Source organism: Phocoena phocoena, chromosome 2 (assembly GCF_963924675.1).
Source record: "Phocoena phocoena chromosome 2, mPhoPho1.1, whole genome shotgun sequence".
NCBI lineage: Eukaryota > Metazoa > Chordata > Mammalia > Artiodactyla > Phocoenidae > Phocoena > Phocoena phocoena.
In genome coordinates this window covers 67,466,443-67,486,131 of record NC_089220.1, presented here as the reverse complement: position 1 = coordinate 67,486,131, position 19,689 = coordinate 67,466,443, and the positions used below count along the sequence as shown (strand labels likewise).

Sequence of the window (19,689 nt, the reverse complement as noted above, 5' to 3'; positions counted from 1 at the left end):
TGCCAGGCTTTTTGGTGGAAGTTACTAAGCACAGCCACAGTCAAGGAGAAGGAAATCAGGCTCCACCTTTTGAAGGGGGAGGAGTATCAAACTGAGTGTCACTGACCAAGTGGAGGTAAGCAGTGCAAGAGACTCAGAACACCTCTTGATAGTGGCTTCCTGGAGCTTTCTTCATTAAATTGTTAATGATTTCTCAAGGAAGAGGGGAATGCTTTGATATTATTTCTAAGACCAAGACTGTTGTTAAGACTTGGGCTGTTATTGTGATACATACTTACTTAGCATTGTTTTCCTCCTTCCACTTAGGAAGTCTTAAAATTCATGTACTGGAAAGGAAAAAAATGATAAAATCCAACTACAAATATGTGAATTTTTTTTTTCTGAAGTTTTGTTTTGGAGACTGTTGATTGAAATAAAGAAATTCATCACCAGGATTTAGCAACAAAAGTTTTATTTCAGATGCTGTGGATTAGTAAAGCTGATGTGAACCAGTCAAAAATATGAATTTTGTAATATCTTTAGAACATTATCTGATTCGGGGATAACTTTCTTTTTTCTTTTAATTAATTTATTTAATTTATTTATTTTTGGCTGCTATGGGTCTTTGTTGCTGTGTGCAGGCGTTCTCTAGTTGTGGAGAGCGGGGGCTACTCTTCATTGTGGTGTGCGGGCTTCTCATTGCGGTGGCTTCTCTTGTTGCAGAGTACGGGCTCTAGGTGCGTGGGCTCAGTAGTTGTGGCTCTCGGGCTCTAGAGTGCAGACTCAGTAGTTGTGGTGCACGGGCTTAGTTGCTCCAGGGTATGTGGGATCTTCCGAGACCAGGGCTTGAACCCGCGTCCCCTGCATTGGCAGGTGGACTCCTAACCACTACACTACCAGGGAAGCCCTCAGGGGTAACTTTTAATTTGATGTAATCTTTTTTTTAAAAATTAATTTATTTATATTTTTGGCTGCGTTGGGTTTTTGTTGCGGTTCGTGGGCTTCTCACTGTGGTGGCCTCCTCCACTGTGGAGCACAGGCTCTAGGCGCACGGGCTTCAGCAGTTGCAGCACGCAGGCCCAGCAGCTGTGGCTCGCGGGCTCCAGAGCACAGGCTGAGCAGCTGTGGCACATGGGCCCAGCCGCTCTGCGGCATGTGGGATCCTTCCGGACCAGGGCCTGAACCCGTGTCCCCTGCACTGGCAGGGGGACTCCCAACCACTGTACCACCAGGGAAGTCCCTAATTTGATATAATCTTAAACTTAGAAAAAAGTTATATGAATAGTGAAAGGAACTCTTATATACCCTTTAAACAGGTTCACCGATTATTTATGTTTTGTGACATTTGCCGTATTCTTTCACCTCTCCTAGCCTAGTCAGCCCAAAACCACCGGGGATAAATCTGTAATCTGATAAAGTTAGGTTTGTTGACTCATTGCAGTGACAGAGGTCCCTGACCCGAGGAACCACAAGGCTTCGCACCGAGCAAAGGGTAAAATAGATTTCTTATAACATGTTGGAGAAGGGTGGCATTGACGTGAAATTTAAATGAAGTAGTGTTTTAATGGGGTCAAAGCGAAGCCAAGGCTGTGTGTGAAAGAGGCAACATCAGATCTGAGCTATGAAGTGGGCCTAGGGTGTTTCCTTGAAAACTACAAAAGGAAGAGGAGGAATGTTGTGTTCAGAAAGCTCTTGTCTGTAGTTCTGTACCTCAGTTAGAAACCGAGATTTCTTCTCTCTATCAAAGTTGCTTACTTACATCCTCTTAGCAAAAGTAGGATATTTCAGAAAGTTTACTTAAGTCACTTCCAGTCATCTTCCCACCTGAGAGACAAGCACTGTTCTAATATTTTTCATGATAGATTGATTAGTTTTGCCTATCCTAGAACTTCATATGAATGGAATGATGTGGATAAGAATAGTGTACAGTTTCTTTTACTTAGCATAATATTTATAAGATTCATCTGTTTTGTTGCATCTTGCAGCACTTGTTACCTTTTCATTGCTAAGTAGTATTGCATTTTATTAATATACTTCAGTTTGTTTATCCATTTTCCTGTTGATGGACTTCTAGTCTTCCAGTTTTGGAGTATCATGAAGGTGGCTACTCTGAACTTTTTTGTATAAAGTTTTTTGTCTATATATTTTTTTATTTTTCTTGGATGTATACCTGGGTGAGAAATTCCTACATCAAAGGCTAGGTTCATGGGCATATATGTTTAACTTCTATGAAACTACTAAAACTTTTCAAAATGATTATTCCATTTTGATTATTGTTGATTATTCACATCAACAGTTAATGACAGTTCCCCAGTTGCTTCATATCCTGTCCAATGTTTGGTGTTGATAGTCTTTTTAATCTTAGCCATTATTATAGTATAAATAGTCTTTCATTTTTATCATCCTAATTGCTAGTGATGTTGAACATCTTTTCATTTGTTTATTGGCCATTTGTATATCTTCCTTTATGAAGTGTCTGTTCATGTCTTTTGACCATTTCTTTAAATGTTTGCTTTATATTATTGTAAAAGTTCTTTATGTATTCTGAGTATAAGTCTTTGTCAGACACATCTTTTACAAATATTTTCTCCCAGTGTGTGGCATACATAATTCACTTTCATTTTTTCTTTTTACATCTTTATTGGAGTATAATTGAATTACAATGGTGTGTTAGCTTCTGCTTTATAACAGAGTGAATCAGTTTATGTTCCCATATCTCTTCCCTCGTGCATCTCCCTCCCTCCCACCCTCCCTATCCCACCCCTCCAGGCGGTCACAAAGAACCGAGCTTATCTCCCTGTGCTACGCTGCTGCTTCCCACTAGCTATCTCCCTTACCTTTGGTGGTGTATATATGTCCATGCCTCTCTCTTGCTTTGTCACAGCTTACCCTTACCCCCCTCGATATCCTCAAATCCATTCTCTAGTAGGTCTGTGTCTTTATTCCTATCTTACCCCTAGGTTCTTCATGACATATTTTTTTTCTTAAATTCCATATATATGTATTAGCATACGGTTTTTGTCTTTCTCTTTCTGACTTACTTCACTCTGTATGACAGACTCTAGGTCCATCCACCTCATTACAAATAGCTCAATTTCGTTTCTTTTTATGGCTGAGTAATATTACATTGTATATATGTGCCACATCTTCTTTATACATTCATCCGATGATGGACACTTAGGTTGTTTCCATCTCCGGCCAATTGTAAATAGAGCTGCAGTGAACATTTTGGTACATGACTCTTTTTGAATTATGGTTTTCTCAGGGTATATGACCAGTAGTGGGATTGCTGGGTCACATGGTAGTTCTGTTTGTAGTTTTTTAAGGAACCTCCATACTGTTCTCCACAGTGGCTGTATCAATGTACATTCCCACCAACAGTGCAAGAGAGTTCCCTTTTCTCCACACCCTCTCCAGCATCTATTGTTTCTACATTTTTTGATGATGGCCATTCTGACTGGTGTGAGATGATATCTCATTGTAGTTTTGATTTGCATTTCTCTAATGATTAATGAAGTTGAACATTCTTTCATGTGTTTGTTGGCAGTCTGTGTACCTTCTTTGGAGAAATGTCTATTTAGGTCTTCTGCCCATTTTTGGATTGGGTTGTTTGTTTTTTTGTTATTGAGCTGCATGAGCTGCTTGTAAACTTTGGAGATTAATTGTTTGTCAGTTGCTTCATTTGCAAATATTTTCTCCCATTCTGAGGGTTGTCTTTTGGTCTTGTTTATGGTTTCCTTTGCTGTGCAAAAGCTTTTAAGGTTCATTAGGTCCCATTTGTTTATTTTTGTTTTTATTTCCATTTCTTTAGGAGGTGGGTCAAAAAGGATCTTGCTGTGATTTATGTCATAGAGTGTTCTGCCTGTGTTTTCCTCTAAGAGTTTGATAGCTTCTGGCCTTACATTTAGGTCTTTAATCCATTTTGAGCTTATTTTTGTGTATGGTGTTAGGGAGTGTTCTAATCTTGTACTTTTACATGTAGCTGTCCAGTTTTCCCAGCACCACTTCTTGAAGAGGCTGTCCTTTCTCCACTGTACATTCCTGCCTCCTTTATCAAAGATAAGGTGACCATATGTGCATGGGTTTATCTCTGGGCTTTCTATCCTGTTCCATTGATCTATATTTCTGTTTTTGTGCCTGTACCATACTGTCTTGATTACTATAGCTTTGTAGTATAGTCTGAAGTCAGGGAGCCTGATGCCTCCAGCTCCGTTTTTCGTTCTCAAGATTGCTTTGGCTATTCGGGGTCTTTTGTGTTTTCATACAAATTGTGAAATTTTTTGTTCTAGTTCTGTGAAAAATACCAGTGGTAGTTTGACAGGGATTGCATTGAATCTGTAGATTGCTTTGGGTAGTAGACTCATTTTCACAATGTTGATTCTTCCAATCCAAGAACATGGTATATCTCTCCATCTATTTGTATCTTCTTTAATTTCTTTCATCAGTGTCTTATAATTTTCTGCATACAGGTCTTTTGTCTCCTTAGGTAGGTTTACTCCTAGATATTTTATTCTTTTTGTTGCAATGGTAGATAGTAGTTTTTTCTTGATTTCACTTTCAGATTTTTCATCATTAGTGTGTAGGAATGCCATAGATTTCTGTGCATTAATTTTGTATCCTGCTACTTTACCAGATTCATTGATTAGCTCTAGTAGTTTTCTGGTAGCATCTTTAGGATTCTCTATGTATAGTATCATGTCATCTGCAAACAGTGACAGCTTTACTTCTTCTTTTCCGATTTGGATTCCTTTTATTTCCTCTTCTTCTCTGATTGCTGTGGCTAAAACTTCCAAAACTATGTTGAATAATGGTGGTGAGAGTGGACATCCTTTTCTTGTTCCTGATCTTAGTGGAAATGGTTTCAGTTTTTCACCATTGAGGATGATGTTGGCTGTGGGTTTGTCATATATGGCCTTTATTATGTTGAGGAAAGTTCCCTCTATGCCAGCTTTCTGCAGGGTTTTTATCATAAATGGGTGTTGAATTTTGTCGAAAGCTTTCTTTGCATCTATTGAGATGATCATATGGTTTTTCTCCTTCAATTTGTTAATATGGTTTATCACATTGATTGTTTTGCGTATATTGAAGAATCCTTGCATTCCTGGAATAAACCCCACTTGATCATGGTGTATGATCCTTTTAATGTGCTGTTGGATTCTGTTTGCTAGTATTTTGTTGCGGATTTTTGCATCTATGTTCATCAGTGATATTGGCCTGTAGTTTTCTTTCTCAGTGACATCTTTGTCTGGTTTTGGTATCAGGGTGATGGTGGCCTCGTAGAATGAGTTTGGGAGTGTTCCTCCCTCTGCGATCTTTTGGAAGAGTTTGAGAAGGATAGGTGTTAGCTCTTCTCTAAATGTTTCATAGAATTCGCCTGTGAAGCCATCTGGTCCTGGGCTTTTGTTTGTTGGAAGATTTTTAATCACAGTTTGTGATTGTCTGTTGTGATTTGTCTGTTCATATTTTCTATTTCTTCTTGGTTCAGTCTTACCAGGTTGTGCATTTCTAAGAGTTTGTGCATTTCTTCCAGGTTGTCCATTTTATTGCATAGAGTTGCTTGTAGTAATCTCTCATGATCTTTTGTATTTCTGCAGTGTCAGTTGTTACTTCTCCTTTTTCATTTCTAATTCTATTGATTTGAGTCTTCTCCCTCTTTTTCTTGATGAGTCTGGCTAATGGTTTATAAATTTTGTTTATCTTCTCAAAGAACCAGCTTTTAGTTTCCTTGATCTTTGCTATTGTTTCCTTTATTTCTTTTTCATTTGTTTCTGATCTGATTTTTATGATTTCTTTCCTTCTGCTAACGTTGGGTTTTTTTTGTTCTTCTTTCTCTAATTGCTTTAGGTGCAAGGTTAGGTTGTTTATTCGAGATGTTTGCTGTTTCTTAAGATAGGATTGTATTGCTATAAACTTCCCTATTAGAACTGCTTTTCCTGCATCCCATAGATTTTGGGTCGTTGTGTCTCCATTGTCATTTGTTTCTAGGTATTTTTTGATTTCCTCTTTGATTTCTTCAGTGATCACTTTGTTATTAAGTAGTGTATTGTTTAGCCTCCATGTGTTTGTATTTTTTACAGATCTTTTCCTGTAATTGATATCTAGTCTCAGTGTTGTGGTCAGAAAAGATACTTGAAACAATTTCAATTTTCTTAAATTTACCAAGGCTTGACTTGTGACCCAAGATACGATCTGTCCTGGAGAATGTTCCATGAGCACTTGAGAAGAAAGTGTATTCTGTTGTTTTTGTATGGAATGCCCTATAAATATCAATTAAGTCCATCTTGTGTAATGTATCATTTAAAGCTTGTGTTTCCTTATTTATATGGTATCTTTTGATGAGTGGAAGCTTTTAGTTTTGATGAAGTATAATGCATTACTTTTTCTTTTAGAACTTTTATAGTTTTAGCTTTTACAGTAAGGTCTATGATTCACTTGAAATTAATTTTTATTTATGGTGTAAAGTGTGAATCTCAAGGTTCATTTGTTTTCCATTTGGAGATCCATTTTTTCCATCATCATTTGTTGAAAAGACTTTTCTTTTTCTCACTGAATTGCTTTGGTACCTTTGTTAAAAATCAAGTGGCTGGAAAAAGTCTGGGTCTGTTTCTAAGCTCTTTATTTTTGTTCCATTGGTCTATGTGGAATACTGTATATTAGTACACTTTGCAAAACTGTATAGAATACTTATTAGATTGGTACAAATAGGAAAAACCTTTCCCGTTCATGCTTTGATAGCACTGGAGAGCTTTCGTATGATCATCCTGTAGCTGGTGATATTTGGAGCCTTTTCAGCATGGTACTTTATATATTCCTATGCTACTTTTTTTGTGACATGTGAGATTGTTGTTCACTTTTATTCTCTTCTGTTGTAAAGATGAGAAAGCACTTGTATAGTGCAGAGTTTTGAGGCTAGTAAGAAAGAAACTTCAGGTACCTTTCTTTAAATAGCATAGGTGTCTATACATATATTATAAAGGTCTAGACAGAACTTCATTTCACTGTGCAACCAAGAGAGATGCCTTGGGTCCTTGTATCGATAGTTTGAAGGGAAAGAGAAGACAGAGCCCCATAGAAATTGTGATTTCCTTATAAAGCAAAATTAGTCTATAACCGTGTAAGTTACCTATATTTTGGAACTGAATCATTATTCTGAATTACAGTAAACTTAAAAGTAAGCAGTAGGTGCAATTCATCTGCACAGGGGAGAGGGGTTAAGAAATTAGAAGCTGGAGAGATTGGATCTCAAATACAAATCTGTGTTGTTGGGATACTAACTAAATATTATTTATAAGTTAAAATGTTTATGTTTACTCTAGGTGAAGGACTGTTATCGTGTGTTTATGGAATTTTCTTCAATAGATTTGTGAAACTGCTAGAAATTAGAAAGTGTAGGTCTCTGTTCCTGGTATGTCCTGCAGTCCTGGCTCCTTTCCAATATAAATGCCAGTAGTCATCTTAATCTTTTTGATAACTAAAAAACATTCCCTCCAATTTTAACACTGTCCCCAGAATTTACCACCCTTGTTGAGAATTACTGGTCTTAGATTTGGAAAGGTGAGGAAATTAAGTACTAGAGTAAGAAATGATGCAACGTATTTGTAATCATACACTGCCTAAATCTAATTAAAATGGGTAATTTGAGAATTTTAAAATTAAAATGGCTGATTGTGTATTCTTATTTTTCCTAGTAAAATGAATGAAAGTAAAACTGGAGGCTCACAGAATCCCAGTAAGTAACCATATTTAAAATATTTTCAAATTTAATTTAAAATGTTAAGATATTTTACTCTTGCTTTTTTATTACAATAAATCTTTTTAGACTGGTACTCAAACAATAGGAATGAATTTCCTGATATTTTTAGTTCATGTTTCTGTATACTAAAATAAAATGTTGTGTGTATTCATTTCAACAAAAATCTGCTAGAAAAGGATAATTTGCCAAATATTATTTGTATTCTCTATGTGTATTTATCAAGTATGGTTTGTATCTGAATAAAACAGTATTACTTATTTAATAAATATGATTTTTTTTACCTTTTTGTGTGATTTTTTTCTTACAAAAGATAAAATGCAGATGAGAACAGTTTAAACAACATATGAAAGTTTAACATGAAAAGGAAAACTTGCCTATTAGCGCTCACAACAGTCTTCTCAAACAGATGTAGACCTTTGCTTTTAGTTGTTTTCATTTATTAGTTATAAACAGTACATATTGATTAGCTACTATGGAAGATGGAAATTTTAAATTGTTACTTTATACTCCTTTGCCACTACTTCTCCCTGATCTACCCTTTATAAAATTTATTTTTTGATTCCCTCTCAAAGTATTACACTTAAAACTCTGTATCTTGACTCTCACTTATAGAGTATCTGATAACTCCATATCATGTTGGATACAGAAATTTGTGCTCTTAAACCTCCTCTACTTTGCTTTCCTGCTTTTACCTACAGACTTCTATCAACTGTGCTAATAGTTCTGAAACTTAGTAATTCATGGGCTACCTTCACATATTTGCCAAATGGAAATACTACCTATTACTGTTATTTACTTAATATTTTTCTTAAGATTGACTCAGTTTTTTACTTATATGAATGTGTTCATTTTATTATTGTCACATAACCAGTATCATTTGCTGGAGTATAATAGAAGATGGTCTTAATAAATATAATGAAGTCAGAACAATTTTACAGAATTTTAAACAACAGCAAAGTACAAATAAAAGAAAGGTAACCTACTTATAAAAATGCATGCCTGAAACCTAGTCTGTTCTGTGTCCAAGGGTCTCGGTACTGGGCAAAGGGAGGAGGAGAACAGATGGAAAGCACAGGTCCACAGCATATAGCAGATGCAGCTCCATCCAGCATTCACCTTAAGGACTCCTCTTACATAATCTCAGCTAATTCCTTGTTTTCCTCTTCCTCTTGATAGCTGCATGCACACTTATAACTAAAAGTATAGGCACTGGGGATGAAGAAGTTAAGGCAGGAGCTGCTGGTGTAAGAGGTCCAATAAACAAATGGCAATTTGCTGCAATTAATGTGGTCAGGTACTCTGTATGGGGGAGGAAGGGATCCGAAACCTTTCAAAAGATTGAGGGAAGGGCCTTTCAGTTACTGCTTATTAAGCTGGAGTGAGGGAGGACAAATATGGGGGGATGTTTCACAATACTAAGTATTAGCTCATGCTGTCTCTTTCCATCCAGTCCTGCAATCTATTTTCTGAGTAGCCTATTAACAGATACAGTATATTTTCAACACATAACATCCATTCTTGATTACATGTATTAGTTAAGGTAAATATGATTAGCTGCTGTAATAGGTAAACCCTGAAGTTTTAATGGTTAATACAGTAAACGTTTATTACCTGGTCAAGTTACAGTTCAACGTGGATTGGTTAGGGGAGATTGGACAGATAAGGGAGTTTCTGCTCCATGCAGTCACTTAGATTCATGTTCATTTCATCTTGTATTGGTTTGCAACCTTGAGATGCTCAGTCTTTGCAGCTAGTGATTTTCTTATTGTTTTATTAGTATGGTATTAGAAATTTGCTGAACAGGTAAATACCATAAGATAGAAAGGATTGGTAATTATAGTACTAACATTCAGTTCTATCTGTGTGCCATACCCTTTTAATTATATTGCTGTATACTCTCTCATTTAATCCTCATTAAGGCATAGTTTGAGGTAGGTGCTGTTGTTGTCCTTATTTTTTTTTTTTTGTGGTACGTGGGCCTCTCACTGTTGTGGCCTCTCCCATTGTGGAGCACAGGCTCAGGACGTGCAGGCTCAGCGGCCATGGCTCACGGGCCCAGCCACTCCGCGGCATGTGGGTTCTTCCCAGACCGTGGCACGAACCCGTGTCCCCTGCATCGGCAGGCGGACTCTCAACCACTGCGCCACCAGGGAAGCCTGTATTATTTTTAAGATGAGGAACTGGAATGATAAAGTGTTTATGTGACTTGTTCAAGGTTACACAGCGAGAGTGTGGAGCCGAGTCTTAACTCAGATCTCCCTGACTCTACAATTTGCCTTAAAAAAATTTTTTTTTATTATTGTGGTAAAATACATATAACATATCAATAGAATTCATCATCTTAACTATTTTGAAGGGTACAATTTGATGGCACTTCATACATTCACAGTGTTGTGCAACCATTACCACTATCTAGTTCCAAAACATTATCATCCCCCCAAAAGAAAACTCTGTCCATTAGGTAATCACTTCTCATTTCCCCTGTCCTCAGCCTGTGGAGACTACCAGCCTGCTTTTCGTCTGTCTCTGTGGATTTACCTATTTTGGATAATGCAATCTGTTGTATAAATGGAATCATATAATATGTGACCTTTTGTGCTTGTATTCTTAGATTTAGCATAATGTTTCTAGGCTCATCCGTGTTGTAGCATGTATCGGTATTTCATTGCTTTTTATAGCTGAAAGATACTCCATTGTATGGATATGGTATATTTTGTTTACCCATTCATCCATCCATTGATGGAAATTTGATTTGTTTTCCTTTTTGGCTATTGTGAACAGTGCTACTCTGAACATTAGTGTACAAGTATTTGAACATCTGTTTTTAATTCTTTGGTATTATATATACTCAGGAATGGAATTGTTATATCACATGGTAACTGTGTTTAACTTTTTGAGGAACTGCTGACTATTTTCCAAAGTGGCCATACCATTTTACATTTCAGCTAGCAGTATATGAGGGTTCTGATTTCACCAGCTCCTTGCCAGCATTTGTTATTATCTGACGTTTTTATTGTAGCCGTCTTAGTGGGTGTGAAATGGTATCTCATTGTGGGATTTGCATTTCCCTGATGACTGATGATATTAAGCATCTTTTAATGTGCTTATTGGCTATTTTATATCTTCTTTGGAGAAATGTTTATTGAGATCCTTTGTCCCGTTTTAAAATTGAGTTGTGTGTTTATTGTTGGGTTGTAATACTTATATATTCTGGACACTAGACCCTTAAAAGGTATATGATTTCCAAGTATATTTAACCATTCTGTAGATTGTCTTTTCACTTTGTTGATAGTGTTCTTTGATGCACAAAAATTTTAAACTTTGATGAAGTCCAGTTTATCTATTATTACTTTTGCTTTTGGTGTCATGTGATATCTGAAAAACCAGGGTTTTGAAGATTTACCCCTGCATTTTCTTCTAAGAAAGAGTTTTATAGTTTCGGCTCTTATGTTTAAGTCTTTGATCTATTTTGAATTAATTTTTGTATAATTTTTGTATGAGATAGGGATTTAATTTATTATCTTGCATGTGGCTATCCAATTGTCCCAGCCCCATTTGTTAAAGAGACTATTCTTTCCCCATGGAATGATCTTGGAATACTTGTTCAAAATTAATTGACCATAGATGTATGGTCATTCTGGATTCTTTTCCATTGATCTATATGTCTAGCTGTATGTCATTACCACACTTTTGATTTCTGTAGCTTTGTTATAAGTTTTGAGTCTTCTCTCTTTGTCTAGCTGAAGGTTTGCCAGTTTTGTTGACCTTTTCAAAGAACCAACTTTGTTTATATTTATTCTATTGTTTTCCTATTCTCTATGTCATTTATCTCTATTCTAATCTCTATTATTTCCTTTCTTCTGCTAGTTTTGGGTTTAGTTTGTTCTTTTTCTGGTTCTTTAAGGTTAAAATAAAGTCATTGATTTGGGATCTTTCCTTTTTCATATAGGCTTGCTATATGAGTCTACAAGCCTAAAGATCAGCCAGAGGTGAAAGCTTGGAGTTTCTAGGGTCATTTCTGAGTATGCATCCAGTCCTGGGCATGTGGTGTCCTTCTAGATTCCCTGATATATTTGGGAGCTTTTCAAAGCCCTTATTTTCCCATGTATCTTCCTTTTCCAGACTCTTCTTTCCTAGCCTTTTTGTTCTGTGACCTGCTTACCCTGTCTGTTATCCTTTGCTTCAAGCTGCTGCCTCTAGTATATTTGTCTTAAATGTTTTTGACAGTCAGACTCCAACCCTGAGAAATTTCTGAGGCAGGTGAAACAAGGGCAGGCATCTGAGCCGGTCCCTTGGGGAGCCACCATACAGGTCAGAACACAGAATCACATTTCTTTGACAAGGTCCATATTACCTCCTCTTAGACAATCCACACCAGGAACATGGGCCTAAGGAACAATACACATTGAACATGGGCCTAAGGCCATTGCCCAGCTGGAGAGTGGGGGATGGTTGGCAGGTAAGTTAAAATGCCACAAATCTCTCATCAAATTTTGGCAGCTTGTTTCTTTATGAAGCATTCTTCTGATTGTTTTAAGTTTTTAAATCAGATTTCAGATTTTCTGAAAAGTTGATTCTGATGGTTTTGGCAGCATAACCAAATGCACAACCAGCGTTTGGCAGGTTTTATTGCTTTAGAGAGATGGAGTTTCAGAGTTTCCTAATCTGTTGTTTTCAATGAGTTGCCATTTTAACAACACACTGGGATTCATCATTAAAGATTAATGAAAAAAATGTAAAGTCACATTATTGTTTTAGAAGTACGTATTGGAAGTTTTAATTTACTGATAACAATATAAAGTGATTTGCTCTCTCAAAAAGAATTGAACACATCAGTTGAGAGAAGCACCAATTCCATAGGGTTTTTTTTTGTTTTTGTTTAAAATTTTTTTATATCTATTACTTTTTTCACTGTTAGCTTGTGTTTTCTGTCGAAAAAATGATGACTGTCCTATTAAATATGGAGAAAAGAAAACTAATGAGAAATGGAATCTCACTGTACATTACTATTGTTTGGTGAGTATAATTTTTAATTAAATCCTAGCAATCTGATATTCTTCTAAAGAAGAGAATTCGATCCTGATGGCTGGTTTCTGAGAAATGGATAAGTCATTTAACTTTTCTGGATCTCCTTTTGCTTATATGCAAAAATAAGATTTTTCATTTATCAAATTCTAAGATTCTGAAATTACTTGGTACGTAGAAATACCTGTCATCATTACTTGCTTATTTTTGTCTAACCCTTTAGGGCCTCAGTGGAAAAAAGGAGAAAATGGTTAGGTCTCTAAGGGAGTTGTTCATTTTAGTACTTTGTTTTCATTGTTGCTAGTGATAAGTCTCAGAAAAGACTTGTTTGAAGGTTTAAGAAGTAAAATTAAAAGTATTTTATTTCACAGAGAACCTGGAAAGAAAAGTTCTGACTAAAGGTAATAAATATTTGTGTAAAAGGAAATAGATTAATTTATGTGTCACTCAGAAGAAAGAAAAAATGATGTCATATTGAGAATTAGTCTCTCATTTGTTCCGCATTCCCTCCACCAACTTCTCACCTCACTGAATCTGCCTTAAGATATTAGTGGCACCATCACTGCCTTAGCATGCTAAGGTTGCATGAGCACATGCAGCAATTCTTGGCACTTGTATTAGTTATATATTGCTACTTAACTATTTATCCTGAAATTTAGCAGCTTAAGCAACATTTATTATCTCAAATGGTTTCTTTTTTTTAATTAATTTTTATTGGAGTATAGTTGATTTACAATGTTGTGTTAGTTTCTGCTGTACAGCAAAGTGAATCAGTTATACAGTGAATACATATATTCACTCTTTTTTAGATTCTTTTCCCATATAGGTCATTACAGATTATTGAGTAGAGTTCTCTGTGCTATGTGGTAGGTTATTATCTATTTTATATATAGTAGTGTGTATGTGTCAATTCCAATCTCCCAATTTATCCCTCCCTCCCCCCCACTTCCCCCTTGGTAACCATAAGTTTGTTTTCTACATCTGTGACTCTTTCTGTTCTCAAATGGTTTCTGAAGGACAGGAATCTGATATTGGGTGAGCTGGGTGGTTCTGGCTCAGGGTCTCTCATGAGGATGCAATTGAGATGTCAGCCATGGTTCAGTCATCTGAAAGCTTGACTGGGCTGGAGTATCCATCTCCAATGGCTCACTCACGTGGCTTTTGGCCTCAGTTCCTCCTAACTGTTGGCAGAATGTCTCAGTTCCGTACTTCCTGGGCTATAGCGCTGCTCACAGCATGACATCTGCCTTCTCCCAGAGGAAGTGATGAAAGAGAGGGACAGAGGGATAGATATACATCAAGATGGAACCATATGACCTAGTTTTTACAGTCACATACCACTGTTTTGCTTTATTCTGTTAGAGGTGAGTCATTAATCCTAACCCACACTTAGGGGAAGGAATTAGTTCCCACCACTTTAAGGAAGGAATATCAACAAATTTGAGGACATATTTTTATACCCACAACAGCATCCATGTTAAAACTCTTTAGATGCTTCCTTGAGAAATCATCTAACATAAATTCTTGGTGTTTCTCTAAAATTTGTAGACTGGTCTAGGAATCTACCTACTTTGTACCAAGATTTAAGGGACCATGAAGTTGACATTCCAAACATATTTGTAAGTTAGAGCCTTATAGTTTGCATCACAAAAGAAAACCTTTTCATTTTTCTAAAGAGTGTATTTTACTTTTTATGTAGTAGAGTTAGGACAACTATTTTATTAGTCAGTGGGTTATTTTTTCATAATTCTTAAGTAACATATATCACTTTTGGGTTTTTTAAACGATATATTATACTGATTAAAATAAAACTGATCACAAATCTGAAGTATGTTGGAGTTATTTAATATGCTTAAGTTGGTCTTATCAAAATTTCCCTTATATTCTTTCTTATTTTATTAATGAGTATAGTAATCCTGAAACATACTGACCCTAGGCTCAACACTTAAAAGATTCTATTTCATTGTGAACACGAAAGTATAGTAATGTTATAAATGGTAATGGAATGTTAGAGCTGAAAGAGACTTGGAAACAACCTAGTCTATTGTTTTTATTTTTGTGTTTAATGTCAGAAACATTAAATTACTTGCCTAGGCTTTCAGAAAGTTGGACACAGAGCCTGGTTTGCGAAGTCGGGATTTCTTATTCACAGTCTCATGCTTTTTCTTGATTCATGTTCCTTTAACATATTTAAATTGAAGTTAAAACAGATTTTTTAAAATTCATTTGCGTTAACTGCAATTCAGTAGATTCCCTATAAATATGCCTTCTATGATTCAGAATCCAGCGAGATTTAAAGTTAACCTAAAATATCACTGATAATTATCTCCATAGTATTCATTATTATTACATATATGCCTTTAAGTATTTGCCATTTTTTTTTCCCCTAAAGCTTGATTATAAGTGTTTTTTGTTGTTTTTCTTCCTTTCTTTTTCTGTTATTTTCTGTAATACTTTTTAGAAACCAGTTTGGTTACATGAACTGTTAATATACAGTGTCTTCCAAATCAAAGAATGTGAGTAGCCTCTTACTTTGACCATGAAAAATAACTATTATAGGTAAGAGATTCTTAAAATTTGAATTGTTTTATGCCCATTTTTTATTGGAATATTATAGGTATATATTTTTCATTCTGAACTAGTTTCTTAGAGTTTATTTTCTAATTGAGAATATATTCATAGTTGATGTCAAGTGGAATTTGGCAGAGGGGTAAAGAAGAAGAAGGAGTTTATGGTTTTCTAATAGAAGATATCAGGAAAGAAGTGACTAGGGCTTCAAAACTGGTAAGTAAATTATTTTACTCATTACACCTAATACCATAAATATTGTCAATACTAAGGAAGTCTATTCTATCACTTTCTCTACTAGAAATCTGTAAGATATTGTTTTTATGTTCCAATGCTTATTTTTGTCAAATACAGTAAATTTTAGAAGAACATTTTGCTAAACCAACCCTGGATAAGATATGTGACAATACTGATTTCACTTCCTTATCTTCTTCCGACTTACCCATCATTTCATCCACTCTTACCGTCAGAATTATGACCATACTTCCACTCAGCTGTTCTTCAGACCTTCAATCCTGAGGCAACCCAACTACTGACTTTTCATTCTTACACCTCATTTGTTGGGTTGGAATGAAAGATTGACATGGAAATTACACAACTATACAGACTAATAATTTATGATCTCCACATCTCTTGTGGCTCTTCTGTGACATGGTGTTCTTGTGTTCCATGCGTTTTGTTCTCCAAGATAGATATTCTAAACCTTAACTCCTTATTCATTCAGTTATAATTTGTGAATCTTTTGTGTGATAGCTTACTATATTATGTGCAATGAACAGACTGTAGGTCTCCATGTGGCCTGAGTGGAAATAATGAGAGTTAAGAGAATGAGAAGATTGGAAGTACAGGGGTTTCTGTTCAGAGAATGTGATAATGGAATTGATGAGTTCCATGGTGGAGCAGTTTGGGGTGATGAGAGGATTCTTCATTATACTGGAGTGGTGATGAAGTGCATTGACACATTTTAGTTGAGGAAGTCAAAGAAAGGTTGTCCCATCAGTGCAGAAGTCATTTAGAATGACAGCAAGAATTAAAATACAGAGAAAGGTGCCAAAGCCTGGAGGTGGAGAACTGACCAGGAAATTATTAGATGGCAGAGTGTAGACGTCATTAGGTTCAAAGGACCATATCTTTTTAAGTCTGATAGAGTAGTGGCCTGCAATCTGCCACACAGAACTAAAATAATGTTCTGCTTGTCCTCCTTCCTGCCTCTGTCCATATCCCACTCCCACTCCTTGCCAAGTCTGGAAATTAAGGAGGCTGGAAAAATAAGCAGCTTCATTCAAGAGATTCTGTAAGGGAAGCATGCAGAGAGAGACCTTTCTTTTAGTTGAGACAAAGAAATGGAAGCAATTATTTTTAAAGATGTTGAAGATGCAGAGGAGTTAACGGTAAAATAGAGGTTCTAAGGCACAAGGGAAAACCTTGGGAAAAAGGTTAACAGTGGCATTTATCTAAGGGCCATGTGAGAGTATTAGTATCAAAATTTCTCAATCTTCTGGTGATAGTGAACTTGTCATGAAACATGACCTGTATAGGTCCCCTTGCAGTTTGGAAATGTTTTCTTAAGACATCTGTAACCTCTCTGAGTATATTGTGAACCTTTGAGAATATCTCGATACTGAAGAGGTGTCTCTGTTTGTGACCTTACAGTAGAATTCCATACGTCAGTTTACAGGGAGAGCCTCAGGTTGGCAAAGTATACAACCTGGTGTTGTTTGACGGGTCAGCAGTATAATCTCTCCATCAGTGGCCATTATAGTTGTCATCTCAAGGGTTCCAAGATATTTTAGGTACTGTTCTGTATTTTACTAATGATTGATTCATCTAATAGTCTTTCTGTTTATATACCACCGTTATATTTAAGTTAGTGGCAGTGGTATTGTATTTGTTTGCTAGGGCTGCTGTAATAGATTACCACAAACTGGGTTGCTTGAAACAAATTTATTCTCTCACAATTCTGGAGACTGAACGTTCCAAATCAAGCTGTTACAGGGATTGATTCTTTCTGGAAGCTCTGAGGGATAATCTGTTCCATGCTTCTCTTCGATCTTCTGATGCCTGCTTGGCAACCTTTGGCATTCCTTGGTTTGTGGCAGCATAACTCCAATCTCTGCTTCCATCTTCATGTGGCCTCCCCCTGTGTGTGTCTCTTAAATCTCCCTCTCCTTTTACTTATAAGGACACCAGCCTTTTGATTGAGGGACCACTCTAAATCCAAGATGAACTCATCTTGAAATCGTTAGCTTTCAAGATACTTGTAAGCTAAAGATAGCTTTGTAGATACTTGTAAATCAAGTATCTACAAAGACCTTGTTTCCAAATAAGGTCACATTCAAAGGTACCAGGAATTAGGACTTGAACATATCTTTTGAGGGAATCACTACTTAACCTACTGTGGGTATCTAACACTTTTTCATTTGGTTAGGATAGAGTGATCCTAGCCAATATTTTACAGATTGGTTTTTAGTATTGTTTTGCTGTTGTCCTTAATAAATATTTCCTAACTATGTGTTTTCTATTGAAATTTGAATGACACTTCCATGTATAACCATTATGCTTACAAACCCTTCAGTTTAAAATATTTTAGCAGATACGAAGGAAATGAAGCTTCTCTGGTTAGAGGTGTTTCCTTTACCAGAAATTGTTATGGGAGTGAATCTTTAGTCCCTTTAGATTGTTTCTGGGTAGAACAGGTTTTTTCAGGAAATTTCTTTAATATACTATCTTCACAGCTGTTGTATGATGAAAATAATTTTCAGACTCTCCACAAAGAATATTCATTTATACCTCGGTCTTATCTATAGTACTCAAGTTTTGTACGTGTTATAACTCCTATTTTTATACTTTCTTTTAGAAATGCTGTATTTGCAAGAAAACCGGTGCTTCAATTGGATGTGTCACACCCCGATGTAAACGAAGTTATCATTTCCCATGCGGACTTCAGAGAGAATGTATTTTCCAGTTCACTGGCAATTTTGCGTGAGTTAGTTAACTGTTGAATATGAAAGAAAATGTAAAAGAAAAATGGAAAATGGATATGGATCTCCCAATTATATAATTCCTTTGTCAAATTTCTTTTCAAAGCTGCATTGAGGTTATATGTATACTTTAGATATACATCTAAAGTATACATATAACCTGTGTGTGTGGGTGTGTGTACATATATATATATATATATAATTTCTCTCCCCTTCCTTTATGATCATTTCTATTTGCAGAGTCTGGAGAATTGCAATATCTGTAATGGACTTAATGATTAATATTCACCTCTAGCTTTCAGCTCTAGAATATAATATGGAACTGTTAATATACTCATATTCAGTGAAAATTTCCAGCTTACATAATTCTAGATTTTATGTCATTCTTTAGATTTAATAGTTTACTTTTTTTTCACAGGGACATATGTGTTTCTCATTGAGTAAAGTGAAGGCATGTAAATTTGGTGGAGTCCAAAAAATAAACGTTATGCCCTGGGATGCCCCTAAAAATATTTGCTTTTTGACTTTAGCTCTAAACATCAAGATTTTATGAATTTTGGTATCATGAGTGATTTCTTTCTTTTAGTCTTTGTGCTCTTGACCTATTTAATGGATTGTTATATGAGAATTGCAGTTTAGGAAATACAAATGGAAATACATTTAGTGGGTTAAGAATAAGTTATTATTTGCATTTTATTTGTTATATTATTAATATATTATTTTTAAGTTTAAGTTCCTTCCTTTGAATTTGTGCAAGGTTGAGTACAATGGTGTGTATACTCTGTTGCTAACAGTATTACGTAGGATTCTCAACATAATATTAGTTACTGAAATTCTGTGAAGTAAATCTCACCAGCAAAAGGTTCACATTTTGAAAATTCAACTCTCCTTAGTTATAGATTATGAGACTGATTTATAGTGCCGTTGTTCCAGTCTGTTGTAGGTTAATTACGAGAGAGACGAACGAATTTTCTCTTATAAATATGAATTGTAAAGCTAGTCTAGTTGTGCTGTATAATTTATTAGATGTTTTAAAATAATATACGTTTTTAGGTCATTTTGTTGGAACCATCGACCTGTTCAGATAATTACATCTAATAATTATAGAGACTCCTTACCATGCACCATTTGCTTGGAATTTATTGAGCCTATTCCAACTTACAGCATATTACGAAGTCCTTGTTGTAAGAATGCTTGGTTCCATAGAGACTGTTTACAGGTAAGATGTTTTGTCAGCTTTTTCTGGTATAAAATTTGTTGCTTGCTGATTTGAATTTTAAATTAGAAAAAATTGATGTGTATTTTAGCTCTTACTACTTGTAACTTTTTAAAACAGCTTTATTGAATCAAATTTTACATATAAAATTCACCGTACTGAAGTGT

General features: G+C 35.6%; 1 protein-coding gene across 1 annotated transcript in view; it reads left to right on the top strand.

The window, feature by feature from the left end:
• The window catches only part of G2E3 (G2/M-phase specific E3 ubiquitin protein ligase), a 61,581-nt gene that overhangs the window by 13,533 nt on the left and 28,359 nt on the right, over positions 1 to 19,689 (top strand). The window contains exons 2-6 of the mRNA XM_065871844.1: positions 7,668 to 7,708; positions 12,651 to 12,748; positions 15,440 to 15,541; positions 18,183 to 18,307; positions 19,360 to 19,525. Coding sequence (XP_065727916.1) covers positions 7,668 to 7,708; positions 12,651 to 12,748; positions 15,440 to 15,541; positions 18,183 to 18,307; positions 19,360 to 19,525 — 532 coding nt within the window. The remainder of the gene's footprint in view (positions 1 to 7,667; positions 7,709 to 12,650; positions 12,749 to 15,439; positions 15,542 to 18,182; positions 18,308 to 19,359; positions 19,526 to 19,689) is intronic.